This window comes from Cebus imitator, unplaced genomic scaffold (assembly GCF_001604975.1).
Source record: "Cebus imitator isolate Cc_AM_T3 unplaced genomic scaffold, Cebus_imitator-1.0 Scaffold77, whole genome shotgun sequence".
In the NCBI taxonomy this organism is placed as follows: Eukaryota; Metazoa; Chordata; class Mammalia; order Primates; family Cebidae; genus Cebus; species Cebus imitator.
In genome coordinates, this window is record NW_016107392.1 from 4,427,949 (window position 1) to 4,448,048 (window position 20,100).

At 41.6% G+C, this 20,100-nt stretch overlaps 2 protein-coding genes across 10 annotated transcripts in view; one reads left to right on the plus strand and one right to left on the minus strand.

The window, feature by feature from the left end:
• PODXL (podocalyxin like) overlaps positions 1 to 3,030 on the plus strand; it is an 8,907-nt gene extending 5,877 nt beyond the window's left edge. Inside the window, exons 4-7 of the mRNA XM_037739982.1 lie at positions 332 to 479; positions 743 to 804; positions 1,044 to 1,211; positions 2,559 to 3,030. Of these exons, the coding sequence (XP_037595910.1) occupies positions 332 to 479; positions 743 to 804; positions 1,044 to 1,211; positions 2,559 to 2,756 (576 nt within the window). The 3' untranslated portion in view covers positions 2,757 to 3,030. The remainder of the gene's footprint in view (positions 1 to 331; positions 480 to 742; positions 805 to 1,043; positions 1,212 to 2,558) is intronic.
• A 6,788-nt stretch (positions 3,031 to 9,818) lies between these two features.
• Positions 9,819 to 20,100, minus strand: part of MKLN1 (muskelin 1) — a 417,215-nt gene continuing 406,933 nt past the window's right edge. For 8 of the 9 annotated variants that reach the window (XM_037739986.1, XM_037739984.1, XM_037739988.1 and 5 more), the window contains one exon: positions 9,819 to 18,933. In XM_037739986.1, coding sequence (XP_037595914.1) covers positions 18,812 to 18,933 — 122 coding nt within the window. In that variant the 3' untranslated portion in view covers positions 9,819 to 18,811. The remainder of the gene's footprint in view (positions 18,934 to 20,100) is intronic. The other variant, XM_037739987.1, reaches the window with a different exon arrangement.

Below are 20,100 nucleotides of genomic sequence, written 5' to 3' on the forward strand. Positions count from 1 at the left end.
AAAAAAAAAAAAAAGAGCCCTAAACCTCAAATAGCTTGGAGGGAAAAAAGGGCACTAGGATGAAAGGAATGAAAGGTGCAAGCACAGACCAGATAAACACAGTATGGGGAACGGGCTGATGGGAATGAGGCAGAGGAGGTAGGAACTGGCCCAGGAGAACGGCACACAACCCCCGGCTCCTGGCAGGCCTGCATGGAGCACCAGCTGGGGCTGAAGAGAGGCAGGTTCCAGCAGAGCAACGGTGTCCTCCCGACCTCAGCTGGAGGGCAGCCCACAGGCCTAGGCTGCTGTTACGCCGCCCGAGGAGTCACCTATGCTCTCCCCACCGTAGGCAGGGGGCCCTCCAGATGAGAAACTGGTCACACTGATATGCCGAGCAGTCAAAGCCACCTTCAACCCAGCCCAAGATGAGTGCAGCATACGGGTGGCACCTGTTCTAGGAAGTCAGGCAGTGGCCATCAAAGAAATCACTATTCACAGTGAGTGGAGGGCAAGGGGGGGTCTGGGCTGAGGCCTGTGTGGGTGGGAATGGGGGGGTGCAGGAGTCACATTAGGGGGTGGGTCACAGTGGTGCCCCTTCAGTTTGCTAAGAACGGTCAAGCCACACCCCCTCCCAGGTTGCCCGAGAGACTTACTCTGGAGACCCAGATACAGTGCGTCCCTGTCTTGGGGCACGGTCCCTGTCCCCCACTGCCTTGCTCTGGGCTGGGCCATTGGGCAGTGTCTCCCTCCTCTCCCACAGCAAAGCTCCCTCCCAAGGATGTGTACGAGCGGCTGAAGGACAAATGGGATGAACTAAAGGAGGTAAGCGGCTCCAGGTGTGGGAACAGTGTGGCTCAGAAATCCCTTATGGGAGGTCTGGTTGCTGAGCCCCTGTTCCTCTCTCCGTGGGGAGGAACCCCTCACGTGCTTGTATGGAGGAAAGGGCAGCTGCATGGGCCCCAGCAGACCTTAAGCATGGGGGCTCTCCAGTGATGTGGGGTGGGGGATGGGGCAGAAAAAGAGGGGGTGCCTGAGCCTGTTTTCTGCGACCTCTCCTGCAGGCAGGGGTCAGTCATATGCAGCTGGGGGATCAGGGGCCACCGGAAGAGGCCGAGGACCGCTTCAGCATGCCCCTCATTATCACCATCGTCTGCATGGCATCCTTCCTGCTCCTCGTGGCAGCCCTCTATGGCTGCTGCCACCAGCGCCTCTCCCAGAGGAAGGACCAGGTAAGCAGCTGTCTACAGCCATGCGGGGGAAGCAGCCCAGGTCACCAGAGGAACTCTCCCCTCATGATTCCCGAGTTGCAGAATAGGGAAGAGAGTGGGCCCTGGACCCTTTGTAATGGGCAGAGGCCACTCGTGAGAGGCAGCCACCTCGGTCCGCAGAACATTACAGAGGCAGTGTGGCAGAGGACACAGCGTGGGCTTTGGAGTCAGGAAGACTTATTTATTTTTTATTATTTTTTTCAGGCAGGGTCTTGCTCCTCATCCAGGCTGCAGTGCAGTGGCACGATCTCTGCTTACTGCAACCTCTGCCTCTTGGGTTCAAGCGATTCTTCTGCCTCAGCCTCCCCAGTAGCTGGGATTACAGGCAGGCACCACCTGTATTTTTAGTAGAGCTGGGGTTTCACCATGTTGGCCAGGCTGTTCTCAAACTTCTGACCTCAAGCAGTCCACCTGCCTCAGCCTCCCAAAATGCTGAGATTACAGGTGTGAGCCACCACATGCAGAATAGAGTCAGGAAGACTTGGTTTAAGTCCTGGCTCTGACCCTGAGTCAGTCAGATGAGCTCTTTGAGCAGCAGGTTCCTCATCTGCATGGCAGGAATAACCTTGCAGAGCTGCTCTGAGGATTCACTGATAGGAGCAGGCCTAGGCGTTCCTGTCTAACCCCAAATTCTAACGCCTACCTCACTAGAATTCCCATCATAATGGTGCCACGCAGACCTGTGTTCTCACTCATCCTGCCCAACGTGGGGAACTTTAAAATGCCCATGCCTGACTGCCTTCTATAGCAATTCATAGAGTCTCCGAGTCCATCACTGTAATTGTTAAAAGCTCCCCAGATGATTCTAGCGTGCACTCAAGGTTGTGTCTGAGAGGGACAGAAAGTGCCTCTGCTAGATGGCTGTTATCTGCCGCAGGGTTGCTTTTAGGTACACCGTGCCCATCCTGCCTAGGTTTAGAGAGGGCTCAGCCAACCAGCCTGAGAGAGGTCATTTTAAAATAGTCTTTCCCCATTCATTACAATAGGTGAGGTAGGTGCCTGGAGAGGAGGTTTTGGGGGAAGGAATGAAAGGGGAGAAAGAGCTTAGTGGACTCTGGAGAACAAAGTCCATCTCCACTCACTTCACAGGTCTGCCACCAAGGCAAGGGTGAGGGGCAAGTCTTTGTTCTAAACTAGTTCCAGGCAGGCTGAGAGCCAGAATGGCCACCAGGAGCAGCCAGCCCCACAGGGGAGCAGTGAGCCTGCTTTAGCCACAGTGGGGCTCCGGGGTGGGAGGGGTACCTGTGCTGTATTAAGCTCCGAGCTCTCTGAAATCCCCTTCTCACCGGCTCACCTTCCCCACTCTAGCAACGACTAACAGAGGAGCTGCAGACAGTGGAGAATGGTTACCATGACAACCCCACACTGGAAGTGATGGAGACCACTTCTGAGATGCAGGAGAAAAAGGTGGTCAGCCTCAATGGGGAGCTGGGGGACAGCTGGATCGTCCCTCTGGACAACCTGACCAAGGACGACCTGGATGAGGAGGAAGATACCCATCTCTAGTCCAGTCTAACAGTGGCCTCCAGCAGCACCACAGAGCTCCAGACCGACCACCCCAAGTGCCGTTTGGACTTTGGACGGGGAAGGGAAAGACTGGGGAGGGGGAGTGAACTCTGAGGGGTGCCCCTCCCAATCACTCCAGAGCCTTAAATTTTCCTTTTTTGAGCTGAACAAATCACATTCTATCCAGATTCCTCTTGTAAAATACCCAATAGTGCCTGAGCTCAGTGCTGCTGATGAGGGAAATCAAGAAAAAGCCACGTATAAGGGACTTTAAGAGATCAACTGGTGGAATCCCTTCATTCCGCAGCGGGATTACTGAGACCTGAAGAGGGTAAGTGATTTGTCCAAGGTCAGAGCCACTTGGTGACAGTGTCAGGACGAAAACAAAGATTCCATTTGCACCATGCCACGCTGCTGTGTTCACGTGTGTCCTCCTGCCAGAGCTGTCCCCGGCAGGGGTGAGACTCTAGCAGGTGGCTGGTCTGGAAAGGAGGGCAGGGCTCCATCTTGGCTAGGTGGGATCTGATGACTTGAAAGTCCAGCTCCCAAGTTTTCCTTCTCCTACTCCAGCCTCGTGTACCCATTTTCCCACCTCGTGTTCTTCCCTCTCCCTACGCTCAGTGTTTGTTCCCACTTACTCTGTCCTGGGGCCTCTGGGATTAGCACAGGTTATTCATAACCTTGAACCCCTTGTTCTGCATTCTGATTTTCTCACATGTGCTTCGTGAGATTGGGGCTTAACCCACACACTCCCTGCATGAACCAGGTCTGCTTTGGGGACCCATGTGCAGGTCCTCCTCTAGAAGGAGACGCTTTTCAGGCTGGTGTCTCAGGGCAGCTGATTAGGGGGTCAGCAGGAACACTGGCCCATTGCCCCGGCCCTCCTTGCAGAGGCTCCCCACAATCTTCTTTGACCTTCCATTTTCACCAGGGACTAAAATCTGCCATAGCTACTGAAAGCAGTGTTCCTTTTGTTGTTCACTGCTCAGCTGATGGGAGTGATTCCCTGACACCCAGTGTAAAAGAGCAGTGGCTGTGGGAGAGGCCTTCCTGGGGGCCCCCGCCCCATCAGCGATGTGTCTTCAGAGACAATCCATTAAAGCAACCAGGAAGGACAGGCTTTCCTCTTTATTTCATAGGAAACTCAGGGACATTTCAAGTTGCTGAGTTTGTTTTCTAACCCAGCCCTCCACTGCCAAAGGCCAAAGCTTAGATAGTTGCGGACGTCTAGTTAGTTCATCTCGCTCATTCTGGTTCTCCTGTGCCACAGGGAACAAGGGGCCTGGACGTTAGGTGCATGAAGAGCAGCCTGGGGGACAGACTGTTCTGGGAACTCTCAGTGTCCTGGCTTGGAGCTATGCCTTGCTGTTTCCTCTTCTCTGTGGTCCTAGTGGGGCTGCTGCAGTTCTCTTGCAGTTTCTGGTGACATCGTGGGGAAGCACAAAGCCATGTCTTTTCCCTAATATAGGATTTTTATAGGCTCAACAGTTAGTTGCCATGCAGAAGGCTCCTAAGCAGTGGGCATGGCGAGGTTTCATCTGATTGGGAAGGGGGAATCCTGTATGGAATTTTGAACTTTCACCATGGTCTCCATTGTGCTGGGCGTAAATTCCCTGGGACCAAGTAGGAAAATGGGCAGAACTACTTAGGGGAATGAAAACTGCCATTTTTTCAGGGTCTTAAGAGTCAGGCCCAGGCTGCAGTAGTTCTGCGAAATAGGTTATCTGCTTGGGGATGGCTTATTTTTTGAAAGGGGAGGGGCTGGGGAAGCCTAATTCCTTCCTCATAGCCTGTAGCCATCTGATATCCTAGGGAAAGGAAGGCCAAGGGTTCACGTAGGGCCCCAGCGAGTTTCCCAGGAATTAGGGGGATGTGAGGCTAACAAGGTCCCAAAACATCTGCCCTGATTCTCTAGTGTTTGGCAGTAGGCAGGATGGAGAACAGTGCCCGTTTGGGGGAAAACAGGAAATCTTGTAAGGCTTGATGAGGTGTTTGCTTCCTTCTTGCCAAGCAATAGGTTCTTTCTACCCAGTAGGTTTCTGTCATGGTCCCCATGGGAGAGGCCAGACTAGACTATTCCTCCTTTGCTGACACGGGGTCACAGTTCACCAGCCAGGGCTTTCGATAGAGACAGCAAATAGGCCTCTGCAAATTGATCGAAGGCTGCAACCCTAAGGCCTCTTAGAGACAGCTGATGACTGGCAAGGACTAGAGAGCAGTTGTGCCTGGTCAGGTCAGTCACAGCTCCTGACTCTCCATCACTCTGTCCAGGGAGAACCCGCAGAAGCTTTAGGCTGATTCAGAGGTTTCTTCTTTATATTATTTGTCCAAACTGTGTTAGTCTAGTCTTAGGGCAGCTTCAGAAGCTGACACCTTGCCTTGCTCTTGCCACCAGGACACCTAAGTCAACAGGCCAAACAGCCATGCATCTAAAGGTCACCATCTTCCACCACCTTTACTGGGTTCTAAATGCTCTCTGATAATTCAGATTCTGGGTCCTGGAAGAGGTAAGAGGAACACTAGAAGCTCAGCATGACTTTTAAGCAGGTTGTACCAAAGAGAGTTTAGTGGCAAACTATGGTTTCCCCAAGCTGCAGAGAAGGCCAGAAACCATGAATATGACTGAAAGCCTACTGTCACGTGAGTGGGGAGAGAAGCAGCAATGCTGATGAAGGAGATGCAGAAAATTCTTTGCATCCTAAGAAAATACGGGTTTAATCTAGTCTAGACACCAGGTTTTTGTCCCTCTTGATAAGGAAAGCTAACAAAGTTTATTTAAACTTCTTAAGCTTTATCTATCTTTTTTGACAAAATACTGGAGAAACTCTGAAGAACAAGTTCAAACTGATACATACAGACCTGTTTTTTGGATAATGTAAATACCATGGCCACATGTTAATCCACCCTGCATTGCTTTAAGTGAACCTACTTTGAAAAAACATGTTAGCTGCGTGATGGCCAAATTTTTTCTCTGAACAGGAATGTAAATGTCTTACTAGAAATGACAAGTTTTTTATTTTTTAACAAAAAATGAAATATTAACAAGATGAGCTTATGACAAAGTACTTGTCTTGTAGATCAGGTGTTTTTTTTTTTTTTTTTTTTTTTTTTTTTTTTATTTTTGTGCTTTTGTGAATAATAAGTTATCTGGAAGTGTTTTTTTTAATTTCAAAATGTGACCTTGCTCCCTCCCCAGCAAAGTCGCAGCCCCATTATAGTAAAGGTTGGCGTCAATATGCTCTGGTTGGCAGGCAACTTTCTAGTCATGAGAGAGGGATTTCAAGTTCTAGTCCAGTCTTTTTCTACAGATAAGAGACTGTGAAGCCCACAAAGATAAAGTGACTTGCTCGAAGTCCATGGTTTGGGACAGAAACAAGATTAAAACCTGGATCTACAGACCACTGTTGTGTGCCTCAGAAGGAATAATCAGTAAATTAAGAATTGCTACTCAAAAGCACCAAAATGACACAAAGGACAGAATTTCTTTCCCGATTCTTACCCTAGCAAGGCTAGGGAGGGCACAAACACAAAAACAGGAACCTGGTCTTCTATATTTTCTCTGAATCTTTTAGGTTTAAGATGTAAGGGAACAATTCTTTCTGCCAAGAAATAAGTTTTAGATGAGCTTTTATGCATGTAACTTATTCCAACAGGATGGAGGGACCAAGGAAACAAGATGGGGGAGGCAGAGAGGGCAAGAGTAAAACAGTAGCATAGCTTTTGTCATTGTCACTAGCTGATCCCTCAGGTCTGCTGCAAACACAGCATGAAGGCGGGGAGCAGATGACTATCTGTGTGGGTCTTTTTGTTCGCAATGAATGTTAAACAGTTTGCCCAGGAACTGGGGGATCACATGCGTCTTAGTGGACAGGGTCTGAAGTACACTGGAATTTACTGAGAAACTTGTAAAAACTATAGTTAATTATTGCATTTTCTTACAAAAATATATTTTGGAAAATCGTATACTGTCAATTAAAGTGTTTTTGTGTAAACTGGTTCGAGCTCTGGTATTTTGCCCTGCGTTAACATCTTCACTTGAGTAAGAGGCTCATCGCCAAAGCACCTGAGGATGTCAGGTCACACCCTTGGGCACAGGAGGCTCTGCTGACTTCCACTTGTCCAAAGCTGCAGGCACAGAAATTAGGAGAGAGGAGGGAAGCTGAAAGAAAAAAAAGGTGGGGGGGTCCTAAAGGTGGTGTTAAGTCTTTTTATGTTATCCAAGCTGTCCTAGTGACTGTAAAGGACCTCACTTTCTCCTAAGATGTTGTTTTATAAATGTTTTACTGTCTTCCTTCCCTCTACTTCTGCCTCAGATACACTGTGGATCACCACTACCACAAATCCCCAAGGGGGCTGCTGAACACTGATCAGGTATGAAAACACTGGCAAAGAGACAAAACAAAAATATGAAAACAAAGCAGCTCTGTTCTGGCCCTGTTTCTGCCCATAAAAGGATCTGTTTACTGCCACAAGAGGCTTCTGCCTATCCCTCCCCCAAGTCTGCAATGAAGATAGAGGTTTAGGGACAGAATCACTGGAGATGATTCTTTCTTCATCTCCTATGTGGTACTATCGACAGCTGTATGCTTCCTCGCTGCAAGAGGAAAATGTCATCATTCCCAACTTGTAGAAGGGAAACTGTCAGGTAGAACTGGTCCATAATCTTAGTTTCTAGACAACAATCTTGTCTGTCTGCCTAGCATCTTACTATTTACAAATAGCTTATCATAGGCCACAAATTAGACCTACGTCACTGACCCTGCTCCTTGCCTGCCAACCAAGACACACACTCAGTTGTCAATTTCAATGTGTTACGCTGATTGTCACTCTCAACCTCCCTTATAAGCTCCCTCCCAAATCAGATTTCTTGTGTATCACAAGGTAAAAAAGTAAATAAAGAATAGGACTGGCTACATAATTAACACTAATGATGAACACTGAGATAGCTAGTGCTTTCAAAAACCTTGGCAGGGTATGGGGGCTCATGCCTTTAATTCCAGCACTCTAGGAGGTCGAAGTGCGAGGACAGCTGGAGCTCAGGAATTTGAGACCGGCCTGGGTAACATAGCCAGATCCCATCTTTACAATTTTCTTCTTTTTTTTTTTAAAATTAGCCAGTTGTGCTGGTACATACCTGCAGTCCTAGGTACTCAGGATGCTGAGGCAGGATCACTTGAGCCCAGGAGTTGGAGGCTGCAGGAAGCTATGATTGCACCACTGCATTCCAGCCTGCATGACAGTGAGACCCTGTCTCTAAAAAATAATAGGACCCTAGGAAACAAGATCTGCTGCCAATATTTACTTAACAGAAGAAATGAGACAGAGAAGTTATGACTGTGCACAATGCTATGCAGAAGTCACTCGTAATCAGGAAATAAAAGCCAGGACTCCTGATTCCTCTGGGGCTCTCCATTCTATGCCCCAAGTTTAGAGAGCAGCTGTACAATGTGTGCTACGTACATCGCCAAGGGTCCTAACATCCTCTTGGGGTTTGCCAACCATCAAAACTTAGGAACACAGTGCTAGGCAGGCTACTTCTACATAGTTTCTATCTCCTTCCCTGTAATAAGAATGTCTCTGGCAAGGATATAGCTGACTGCTGCTGCTTTTCCTGGGTGAAAGCCCACAGGAAAAAAGGCCCCTATAAATCAGTAATGAAGCTGTCCTCTGCTGTCCCAACTGCCCTATGCCCCAGAAAGCCCCAAGTCTGCAGTCCCCTCTTCCTTTTCTCTTTCCAAGACATGTAAAAGGCAACGGACAACATGGTGCTAAAGTAAAGAAGAATCGTCATCAACTAGGATTTAAACTTAGCCAGGACTGCACAAACCTCAGATGGTCTTTCCAATCATATTACTACCTTCAGAATCTCAATGATTCTGAATCTCAATGACTGTTGCCTTGATTTATATTTCCTCCCAATTTCTATGAACTCTGCAGTCACTTATATGAGAAGTTATGGGAACATGGACACACACAGCTATTTCCCCATTAGATGCTCAGTTATCTTCCTTACACAGTAGAAAAGCCCCTAACGCAGCATCTTCCAGTCTGTAGTACAGTCTCCACACACACTTGGCCTGGACACAGCCCGGCTCTCATCTGTGTTTAGGGCCAAGGCTTCTTTACTTACTGCTGTCGTCCCACCAGAAGGTACTGACAAATACATCAAGGGTGGTATCCTGGATTTTGATCCCTTTGAGTTAATTCTCTGGAGGACTGACCAAGGAAAGGCCAATTCCTTACCTTACCACTGCACCTCATGCTTTCCTGTTTTGAGAACACAAAGAAACGTTACTTAAGAGCCACACGAAAAGGATACCCTAGAAATGAAAGCTCTGCAGTAAGGTTTGGATTATTCCATTTATAAGCTGAGAAAACATGATCCCAATTTTGAATCAAATCAGCTGACAATTCACTCCAGAATGCAGGACCACAAAGCCAAGAAGACATAAAGCAGACCAGGAGGTGGAAAGGGCGGAGAGGATTTCGTTACCGAGAGTCCCACCATCGGCCCCAGCGATCCAGTATCTTTATCTGGCATATTTCTCAGCTTATTTTTTTCAAGGTTTGGCTCATAAAGTGTCTTCTCCCTTCACTGGGGACAGGGATCCAGAATTTCTCTAACTTCACAACACTTCTAAGTTCTCTGGCTTTGCTATCTCTTCTTAATGAATTTTCCATTTCAGTCCAGTCTTCTAGTTTCTAGCCTGTACAAGCACATCCCCTTTAAAGAGGAACACAAGCCCAAATGGACAAAGCAAATAAAATAAGGCTGGTCATTAAAAGTAGGTAGAAAAACATCATTTCACGAAATAATTTACCAGTGGTCTTTAAAAGTGGAAGCCTCCCCATAGAAACTTGGTGAGCATGGCCAGTACTTCTTTATGTGAACATTGTCTCAAAGGAAAACACCCGACGGCCCTTCTAAAGTGTATCACTTTCCATTTTCGGAAGCCTAAATAAAACTCATCTTTCTGAGGGAAAAAAACACAACTGCCAAGTATGTAAACATTTTAAAGTTTCACTTCAAAAGCAGTTTGAGCAAATATAAGAGACATCTTGTAGCATCCATATATAACTTTTTATTAAGAAAATGAAAATACATTCTTTCTCCATATGTACATTACATACAACATAATTCTACAATTGCAATCGTTCAGCAGATCACTCATTTATTTATTCACAAAGTAGAGTTAACACATTTACCAAAGCTGGGATCCGAAAATTATTTATACTAAAAAAATACTAAGAAATCCATAAAGATTGGATAAAAGATAAACCAGAGAGGATCATGAGGGGTATGGGGAAGACTGCAGAACATGACAGAGCCCAACAATGATTTGAAACAATTGATGTCAGAAGAGATCTGATACCCATAAAGCACTTCTGTTTAAAAGCTCCAACCAGCTCATGCCAGCTTTCTAGAGTCCCATGATTTCCATTTAAGACGATGTAGATACTTTAGGAAACAATCCTGACCTCACATTGCCACAGAAGACGGTGTGAAAGACCAGAACGCAACAAGTTTGCAGTTTTCTCCTCCACACATTGAGTCTCATCTGAAATACTGAGGTGCAACATGTGTGAATCTCAGCTAATGTGTAGAGAAATACAATTTTTTGAGAGACATTTACTTAAACATGGTAAAGAACTCTTGTTTTATGGACTCCTTGCTTCATGTTCATTGTGTCTGTTTTTCTTTTGGCTTCTGACAAGTAGCTCATCCTTTTTGAATGTGAGTTTAATTATGGCCATATTAAAAAGTTCATCATAAAGACTCCTCCTCATAATATGAATATGCTCCATATGCCCATAATGGTACATAAAGGACTTAGGAATTCAGATGAGTCTTAGGGACGAAACTTCCAATGACCTAAGCAAGGCAGCTCCCTAAAGCTTCTGGATAACCTCTTACACCCAGAGTTCAGGCTTAAAGAGACCTATCAACACAATTGTTTTCAGATTGTCTGTCTAGAAAAGGGCAATGCTCAAAGGAATATAAGTAAGGGTGGGAACATATGCTTCTGGCCTGGTCCTTTCTCCATGTGGTTTAAAAAAAAAGGAATGGTTGTGTGTGTGTGTGTGTTGTTGTTGTTGTTGTTGTTGTTTTTAAATCTTTTCTGGCCTTTACTATGTTTGGTAATGGAAATAAGGCAGAGCAAATAAAATGAAGAAGTCTTATCACTTAATACTGGTTTTTCTTCTATGTTAAGTATAAGTTAGTAATTTCCTAGTTTATAACGATAAACCTATTTTGATAATCACTAACATCAATACATTTTATCATAAGTCCCATAAAAGCTACTTAACATTCTCCAATTTTCAGCTAAGCTGGTTGCTACCACACCACATTTCCAGTCCAGGAGATGTTTTCAAAAGGAGAAGCAGAGAGTCACACAGCATTAATAAGCAGACTTGGAAAGACAGATTTTATTGGCTACGGATGAAGTTGTATCTTTCTCAATCTAATTTTCAGTCCAACTTGGGTTTTGAGGATCTATCTCTATCAGAAGGGATCTTATTTCTGACTACTGAGTATTTCCAATTTATAAAAGAGCTGACTTTAAAAAAATTCTAACATCTTTCCCAAACTGTTTACAAATACACCGTTTTTGAAAGATGGAGTACTGTTTGTTCCCAAGACCAACACAAGAAAAGGAGGGCTTCATCTTTGCTTTCCTGTATTCTTCCTCTGAGGCTAATGACTGAACTGTACATAGCTTTTGGAGTGGGAGCAAGGCAAGAAATCTCTTTAAAAGGAAAATTTTTAAAAATGTATGTGTATGTATATGTATATTTATAAAATATGTATGGATAAAGAATTGTTTACAGAAAAGTTGCATTATTTTGCAACTCTAAATTATGCAGAAGACTATACACAATAGATAATTAATACTATATTATCTAATTTCAAAAGACATTTCACACAAATCCAAAATATAAGCTGGCTTAAAGAATGACAATCATAACATCTCTTGCCCAGACTAATTGTAATGCTTAGGAAAGGAAGTCCACTTTGATTTTTCTAAATGGATGGTTTGTAAGTAAGGAAGCAAAGTGTTTACAATTGATTAGTCACCAAAATCCTTTTTCTGGGAAAGGAAAACAAAAAATCCCAAGAAGATCAGTACATGACATTTTAATAAATTTATCTTCCCCCATGGAAGACAACTCGTAAGTAACCTTTCGGACTTTGTTATCTTATTATTAAATTTGGGAGTGAGTTGATAACTACTTGGTATTATTTATCTTATAACTTGGTTACTCAAGAAAACACCCGATGGCATGGCTCTCATGGTGAAAGATTCTCTCATTTGTTGCTCTGCCAGCTGCAATGGGATTGGAACTTATTCTATATACCTCCTCTAACTTAATCAATCACTTTATAGATGTGGAAGAGGCCTAAAGAAAAAACCAAAAGTATGAAATATTTCTAATGCCAAACCCAGATCTGATTATTTCTTGACAAAGCAGAATTAACAGAGATCCTTGGGATGATATATAGTTAATTTAAGGCAAGAGAACTAATCAGTTCAATTCTGTATGTGTTACAAGTTATACATGAAATGACAATTTTCTCCTATGTTAAAGGGCTAGAAAATAAAACCAACCAAATGACATGAGCTAAACTGTAACAAAGGCTTTCTTGAGATTTGTTAACAAAGGAGAAATAAAGCTCAAAATTAGCTTTTTGAGTGACTCCTTAATCATGCACACAGGCTTGTTTAGTATAGCACACAGAGTGTTTCTTCTTCCTGCCAATTAATTTGGCATTCATTAAGTAATGAATGAAACTGAAGAATGATGATCTCCTCAGGCTGGTATGTGTGTGGCAGACAGCTCAGATATCTGAGCTAACTGCTGTGATTGCTAGTATCCCAGATGGTACAGAGCCATGTTGCAGCAAGAGCTTAAACTCAGTGAATAAGCAAGGGAACCCCTAAATTGCATGTTGAAATGTTTTATTGCTGGTTTTCCTCCTGGATCCTTATCAAGAAAACTGGCCGTATGTAAGAAACTGCTCACGTAGCTTAAGATCTAGAGCCCATTAACACTGGATTTTCTGTTTTAAGTTCTCAAACAGTTATTTGGGAGAAGGGAAGAAAGGTAATAGTCTTTGGCTATTTCCCAAAGACTATTCAGAATTACTGATTACTCTAGAAGCATGAGCTTTGAGCCCTTTTGATAGTCTTCTTTCCAGCACCTCATTAACAAAATTATTTTAGGGTTAGAAATGAAGGATTTTCTTTTTCCTTTCAATTTGTGAACCTCTAAAGTCCATGAGCAAAAAGCTCCTATTTTTCCTTCTCTAACATACCCTCATTCTCTTCTCTAGCTCGTTCCTGAAGTTTAATAATTCCAAGTCAAAATGCCTTAGATAAGCAAAACAGGACACTGCACACAAATGTTGAATAGTTCACTGAGACTGTTTGAAAAGTAGATAAAAAGGAAGACGTTATTTTTATAATTATAAGTGATATCTTAGAACTGGTCCAATTCCCTACCAAAAACATTTCCCCTTTTTTGTTGTTGACTCTACAGCTTTCAGGTAACAACCACGTTCAGCTTTTCTGTTTTCCAGCAAGCTCAGCAGTGTTTAGGGACAGACAGCATATTGCAACTCTTACTCCAATTAAGAAGATAAACTAGAACTACCCTTTCATTTTGTGTCTTTTAGCTGTGAAGCAGGATCCAGTTCACAATCTAAAACTTTATTGAAAAAGGCAGACAGTGATCATTTCCCATAATGGCATTTCTCTCTGCACTATTAGATAATCTAATTTACTCTAACCTCTAATGACTCCTTAGGTTAAGGGCCACCGAAGCTACCATCGGATGGTTTCACTGGCTATGACTGGCATAAGAGTTAATCATTTGGAATTGGAGCTAAATTCACTTTTTTTTTTTTTTTTGAGACAGGGTCTTGCTCTGTTCTGTTGCCCAGTCTAGATGCAGCATTGCAATCATAGCTCACTGCAGCCTCAAACTCCTGGGTTCAAGCGATCCTCCCACCTCAGCCTCCCAAGTAGCTGGGACTACTTGCATGTACCACCACACCTGTCTAAAAAAAATTTTTTTTTTTAAAGTAAAGATGAGGTCTTGCTGTGCTCCCCGGCTGATCTCAAATTCCTGGGCTCAAGAAATCCTCCTGTGTCAGCTTCCCAAAGGTCTGGGATTACAGGCATGAGTCACTATGCCCAGCCTAAATTCACATTCTTGAGGGAAAGAGACATTTATAAGGCTGTATTATTTTTATTTAAGAAAGAAAAAAGAAAAGCAATCATTTCATGGCAATTGAAGCCATTTCTAATATTCAACTATATCAGAAATTTAAAGTCAATTCTTAACACAAATTCCAACTTCAGCTGAAAAATCAATGCTACTCATGGAAGGTAGGAACAGAAACAAAAAGGCTAAAAAATACAATAAAAAAAAGACAAAAGGTAAATGGAAATCCTGATGATATACTGAATTCAGGAGCTCTGCTATGAAACTTGTACTTTACCAAGAGTTCTATGACAAGAGTTTCTAATGCCATGAAAAGAGGCCAACACATTTCTCCATTATAGTTGCCACACTCATTAGTACTATCCCCAAATAAAAATGACAAGTATTTTACAGCAATATCTGAATGTTATTAATTCCTTCATATACAATTTTAAATTTCATTATTCTCTTGTCATAAATAAGGATAACAGAGCATTTTGCCTCAGAATGATTTTGATCTTTTTTTTTTTTTTCCTCCAAGCAATACAATGCTCCTACAGAATGCCACAGAAAATCTAGGGCTAAACAAAGTCAAGAATAAAGTTACATTTGCTAAGAAAAATAAATGAAAAAACAATTCACAGTAGTTGGTGGATAGAAGGAAATCAATGTTTTAAAAATCATGTATAAGTAGAACCTCTAAGACAGCTTTTATTGAGAAAAAGAAAAATCATTTGGTGAAGAAATCAATATACTGCAGCAATGAGTCCTCACCCAAAACAAATGAGGGCAACATCATTCATGTGAGCTAGTCAGCTTCATATTATTTCGACAACCTTGGAAACTTCTACCTTCAACCAACAGACCTCTAGACTAGACATTCTGGATAGCCAAGTCATTTCAGCATTAAATCACAGGGAGATAGAAGCCAGAGTCCAGAACCACAAAATAATAGTGTTTTTTGCCAATAAGGATAACAAAAATTTTTGTGTTAAAGCATCCAAAAATCTAATCTGTAAGTACTGTCATATGCAGACCCTCTATGATACTCCTCCGGCCATAAACTTTTTCTGGGGGAGCCTTCAAATCCCAGTTCCGGGTCTATTTTAGGAATTCAAAACTTGGTGAGAATTTAGGCAATAATTTCTGCAAAGGGATGAGATTGTGGATGAATGTGGATTTTTAGAAGAAGGATTTGGAAGAGTATCTTTTTTTCTTTTCTTTAACAGTTAGATGACTTTATTTAGAGTATACATTGTAATGGTTCCTTCCCACAGAAATCACTTTAAACTGTAATTCTCAAGTACTGTGCAACGTTCAACCAGCTAAGGATTTCACATAACTTTCAGGAAATAAATGACTGACAATTACCCAGGGAATTCCATGTTGTGTTAAGAATAATTATAGGTAACTTCTTCATGTAATTACCATGAAATTAAGTATAATTTAGAGAATAAAATCAGGAACATACTCCTAAGTGCTTTTTTGATCCATTAAGCATCATTCTCAATCTCTCATTAAATGCTTGGGTGCCTCAAACTAGTTTTTGTTTATAGGTTAGATTTTAAAACACTGTTTTATTAAATGTTTTATTTTAACGCTGTTAATGTATCTCTACATAGCATTTTTTTTTTTTAGCAGAGATGGGATTTCTCCATGTTGGTCAGGCTGGTCTCAAACTCCTGACCTCAGATGATCTGTCCGCTTCCACCTCCCAAAGTGCTGGGATTAGAGGTGTGAGCTACTAAGCCCAGCCTACATAGCATTTTTAAGGCAGATGTGAAGAGATCAACTGTAATGGTAAGCTCCCAACCATTTATATACAATATACATATTTTGCCCGAGAATGCAGTTTTACAAGCTTAAATCACTGAGCTCTAAACCCAACAAACCTTTCTATGATAAACCAGTGATTTTATAATGTCTTCTATCAGTTTTTGCTTATTAGACATGGACAGGTCAGCTTTTGTATAAATGAAAACCAAGTCTAAAACATGGCCTTGATAAAAGTTAATACTGTCTGTCAGCTTTAGCACAGAGGTAGGCATTCAAGTTTGAATTCCTTTGCTTGAATCAATCAAACTGGCCACATGAGGTCTCTGCTATTACCAAAATAAGATGCAAATGCACTTAAGTGTCTTGAAAATCAGATCATTTCTCATGAAGTACAAGCACTGAAAATAATGTTAGATATCTAGTTTAATTTCTGGTTGAAAAGAATGTATTATACTAGGAAAAAGGAAGAATGAGGTTGAAGCTGGAGATAATACAAATGAACAAATTGTATCCCACTTAATTCATGTGTCTAAAGCATTAGCTAGGTGTTTCAATTAGGGATTTGCCTAAGCTAGAATGAAATAATTGTTAGCTAGTAAAGCATACACACTTGGCTATATAAACAGTGTACCTAAATACCAAATTCGATTATTTAAATTATAAGATATGCTGGAATTCTTGGAAATACAGGTAGCTCCTTACTAAACTGTGACATGTTGTGAGCAACATGCCAATCTCGGTCTTGGATATATGAAGCACTACATTCTTCGCAATCACTTCCAGCAGTGTTCCCATTAAAGCCCCACAGTAAAGAGTCTGACTTTCAATTACCTCTTCAGTATATCTATCTCACTTTGGCAAGAGAAAATGGCTTGCCATGATTTAACCCCATTTAAGCATGGTGGTGCGCAAAAAATTCCAGAAATGAAGAGGGGGAAATTGAACCTAAATAAAGCAAGGAAAGATGAAATTAAAACAAACATGTTTTCCAAAAAACTAGTAGGGAAGCAATTAGGGAAAAACAAAAATAAAATTATTGAGGTCAAGAACTTCGTTTCCTCCAAACAACACTTGAGGAACTGATGAAAAAAATTACAAAGAAGCACTGTAAAAATAAATGGTGGAGGGCAACAGACTTTCACTTGCTTAATCACACTAAGCAAAACTAGAGCTTTCAAATTTAGGAAGTCTTAGCAAATTCAAGTTCTTTCTTGTCAATATTCTGACTTGCACCTGTCTCCACAAAAGATTCAACAGGCTATGTTAGTGATATTAATATTTTATGTTCTTACGTCACTCAGGGGAATTGTTTTATGAAACTGTACAAGTATGTAAGTAAACTGTATTTACTTGACTGGACAGTCACTTGGTTATTCAGCAGCTACACAAGTTGGTAGGTGCTGAATTACGTAGCATACCTTTTACAAGTAAAGGTACAGATCAAATTGCTTAAGAAATCACTGTTGACTGCTTTGGAATACTAAGAAAGCCACGGAACTCATGACTCAAGCCTAGAACTAGCAAAAATATATTTCTATTCATCCCCAAAAGAAGCCAAACCATGTACTAAAGACAGAATAAAGTGGGATCTCAATGTTTCATTCCTATACATACATGACATTTTCTGAAAGTGCAGGTTAATTTCTTCTTTCTTTGGTGAAGCCTAATCTTGCTACTCAGGGACATACTTGATTCCATAAAGCTGTTCACTCTTATGAGCCACTGGATCAACTGACACTTATTACAAGTCTGCGTTAGTATGGCGGGGATCAGCTTCATACAACATGCTTTTTGAGCAAATGTAAGCACTAGCCAGATGTAGGTGGCTCCCCACACTGCATTCCACAGCACCTCATCAGAAGATACGTACCTCTATCTCTCACAGAAAAACTGACTCAGGGAAAAGTCCATCTGCCATACCGTTCTTTATAATTAAAAAATATTTGAACTATTCACAAAGTCTGGTCTATATGCTTAGTGAAATGCCTGTCAGTTGTATGCCACTGAACAACCACAAATAATTTCTCTTAAAAATATCAATTATCCACAAGCAGACACAGAGAGACAATGTGTATAAAAATAAATAAAAGCAGAGCTCTGGAAGCTCAGCCTCCTCTCTCAAATGAAAACACTACAAAGAGATAGCACAAAGGGAAATGGGAGCCCTGGTTCTGCAGAGATCTTCTGGACGAAAGAGTAATTTTCTCTTAAAATTGCTATGAAGATATCAATGAACATATTATTCACTACTAGATCCCTCCTGCTCATCATTTTTAGAATGGCTCTTAAAGGTTCTGAACTATAGTCTCCTCAGTTTAAGGTTTCTGTGACTCAAAGTCAGATGCTATTGTAATATCTACTATAAAATAATATATCATTATAGAAATATTATATACCAATCTCAGATAGGTGCTTGGGTCAATCTCAGGTTTCATTTTTAGTACTATGGCCAAGAGTGCAAATTTGAGCCCTCAACAGTTCTGCCTACTGTTTAACGTAACACAATACAAGTCAGCACAGACACAGATATCACCTTAACATACATCAACTGTCCTAGAGAACTATACACTTGTTAAGAATAAAGTAAAGAGGTAAACAAGTGACACCACTTATACGAAGTTGTGTGACGGGAAGTGAAGTGAAGTGGGAAGGGATGAGAAGGCAGGCCAAATGACCAACAGCAACAACGTTCAAAATACTTGTAGTGCTGAATCTGTTAATAGTGCTTATTTCCCCCAATTAAAAAAAGAAAGAAAATTCTGAAAAGGGTAAACTGCCTAATTTTCCTTTTATACTCATTAATTCTTAAAAGATAACATAAGAAAAAATATATATATTTAACTGGAAAGTATAACAATTTCACTTTATTAGCCTAATTTAGGAATAGGATGAAGAGAGGGGTTGAGGTCAGGTATGAAGGAAAAGGGTAAAAACCTGTGATGGTTAAGATCCCTTCAGAACTCTGGTGCAGTCCTCAATCACTGCAGCTTTAGTGTCAGTCAATGGAGCTGCAATCCGAAAGATGGAAAATCGACTCCTGTTTTCCATTTCTGTGTCCAGTGACTCTTCAGTTACAGTGTAATGAGGTCTACCAGGTTGCCTTTAGGAGGAGTCATGCTGTCAGGAAAGAAATTTACTAAGGTGTCAAAGAGCTGAGTTCTTTGAGCATAGGTGTGATCCACATCAGAAAAGCCTGGTGAAGAAGATACAAAGAAACATCCATTGTGTTTAAAACAGGTAACAGAAAAACTAGTTGAGACTAGCAGCAATGTACTTTATAATGGATAAAGCAAATCAGGCTTCAAAACCAGACAGACACTACTGATCTGACCCCAGTTCTACTACTTGGCTGTGGTGTGATCTTAGGTAAATTTGTCAGACTTTCTGGCTTTCAGACTTTGTTTCCTCAGCTGTACATATGTGATAATCCTATTTACTTCATACAGTTATTGTGCAGATTAAATGCAATTACATGAAAAGCATCTAGCAGAAGGACTGGCACTTCAGTTACTAAATAATATTGATTTCTCTTCTCTTCCTTACAAGGTTGTTCCTCTGCTAGTCCACTGAGGAAATTCCACTTGTCTTTTCTACTTGTTAATGCTTCTGAACCACTAAATTTTTTTTTTTTTGGTAATAAAAATATAATAAAACCAAAATGAAAGGGATCTTTAGAAATTAGTCTAAAATCATTAATGTCTTCGAGACAGCTGGAAGTAGTCTCAGAGAACTGAGTGATAACAGAGATGACTGAGGGAAAAAGATACATGTACAATATGTAAAATGGTACCTGCACATAATAAACACCATACCTCTTACTAGGCACACATTATCTGAGGATAGGGCAATGAACTACTTTTATCCCAGTAAATATTAGAAAGCATATGTATGGCATTTTTAAAAGGTAGGGACTGTTAATCTAAAGGATTTCCCCCCGTAACCTCTAAAAAACATTCAATTATCAAGTTCACTCCAGCTAAAGGAACATTCAGTGAGATGCTGTCTTCATCAGTTGGTATATTTATCTCAGCTGCTTCAGATTTTTTACATACAACGGAGATATTTAAGTGATAAAATAAATGATTTCCCCTATTCCTGAAATGGCTGAGGCATGAGAGCCCTGCTGAGTGCCATGAGAAATAGAAACAAAGCCATAAAGAGTTACATATGCCATGGTGTTCAGTGAAGGCGACTTCAAATCAGACTGATTTCCATTCAACTTAGAATACAATTTTAGGTCCAATCTGTTTTAATCTTGTAAAAGAACAGGAATAGACCATAACATTGCCAAGGATACCAGTTCCTGGAAGGAACATAAACAATACCTCAAGAACAGCACATTCCTTTTTATTTAAAAAAA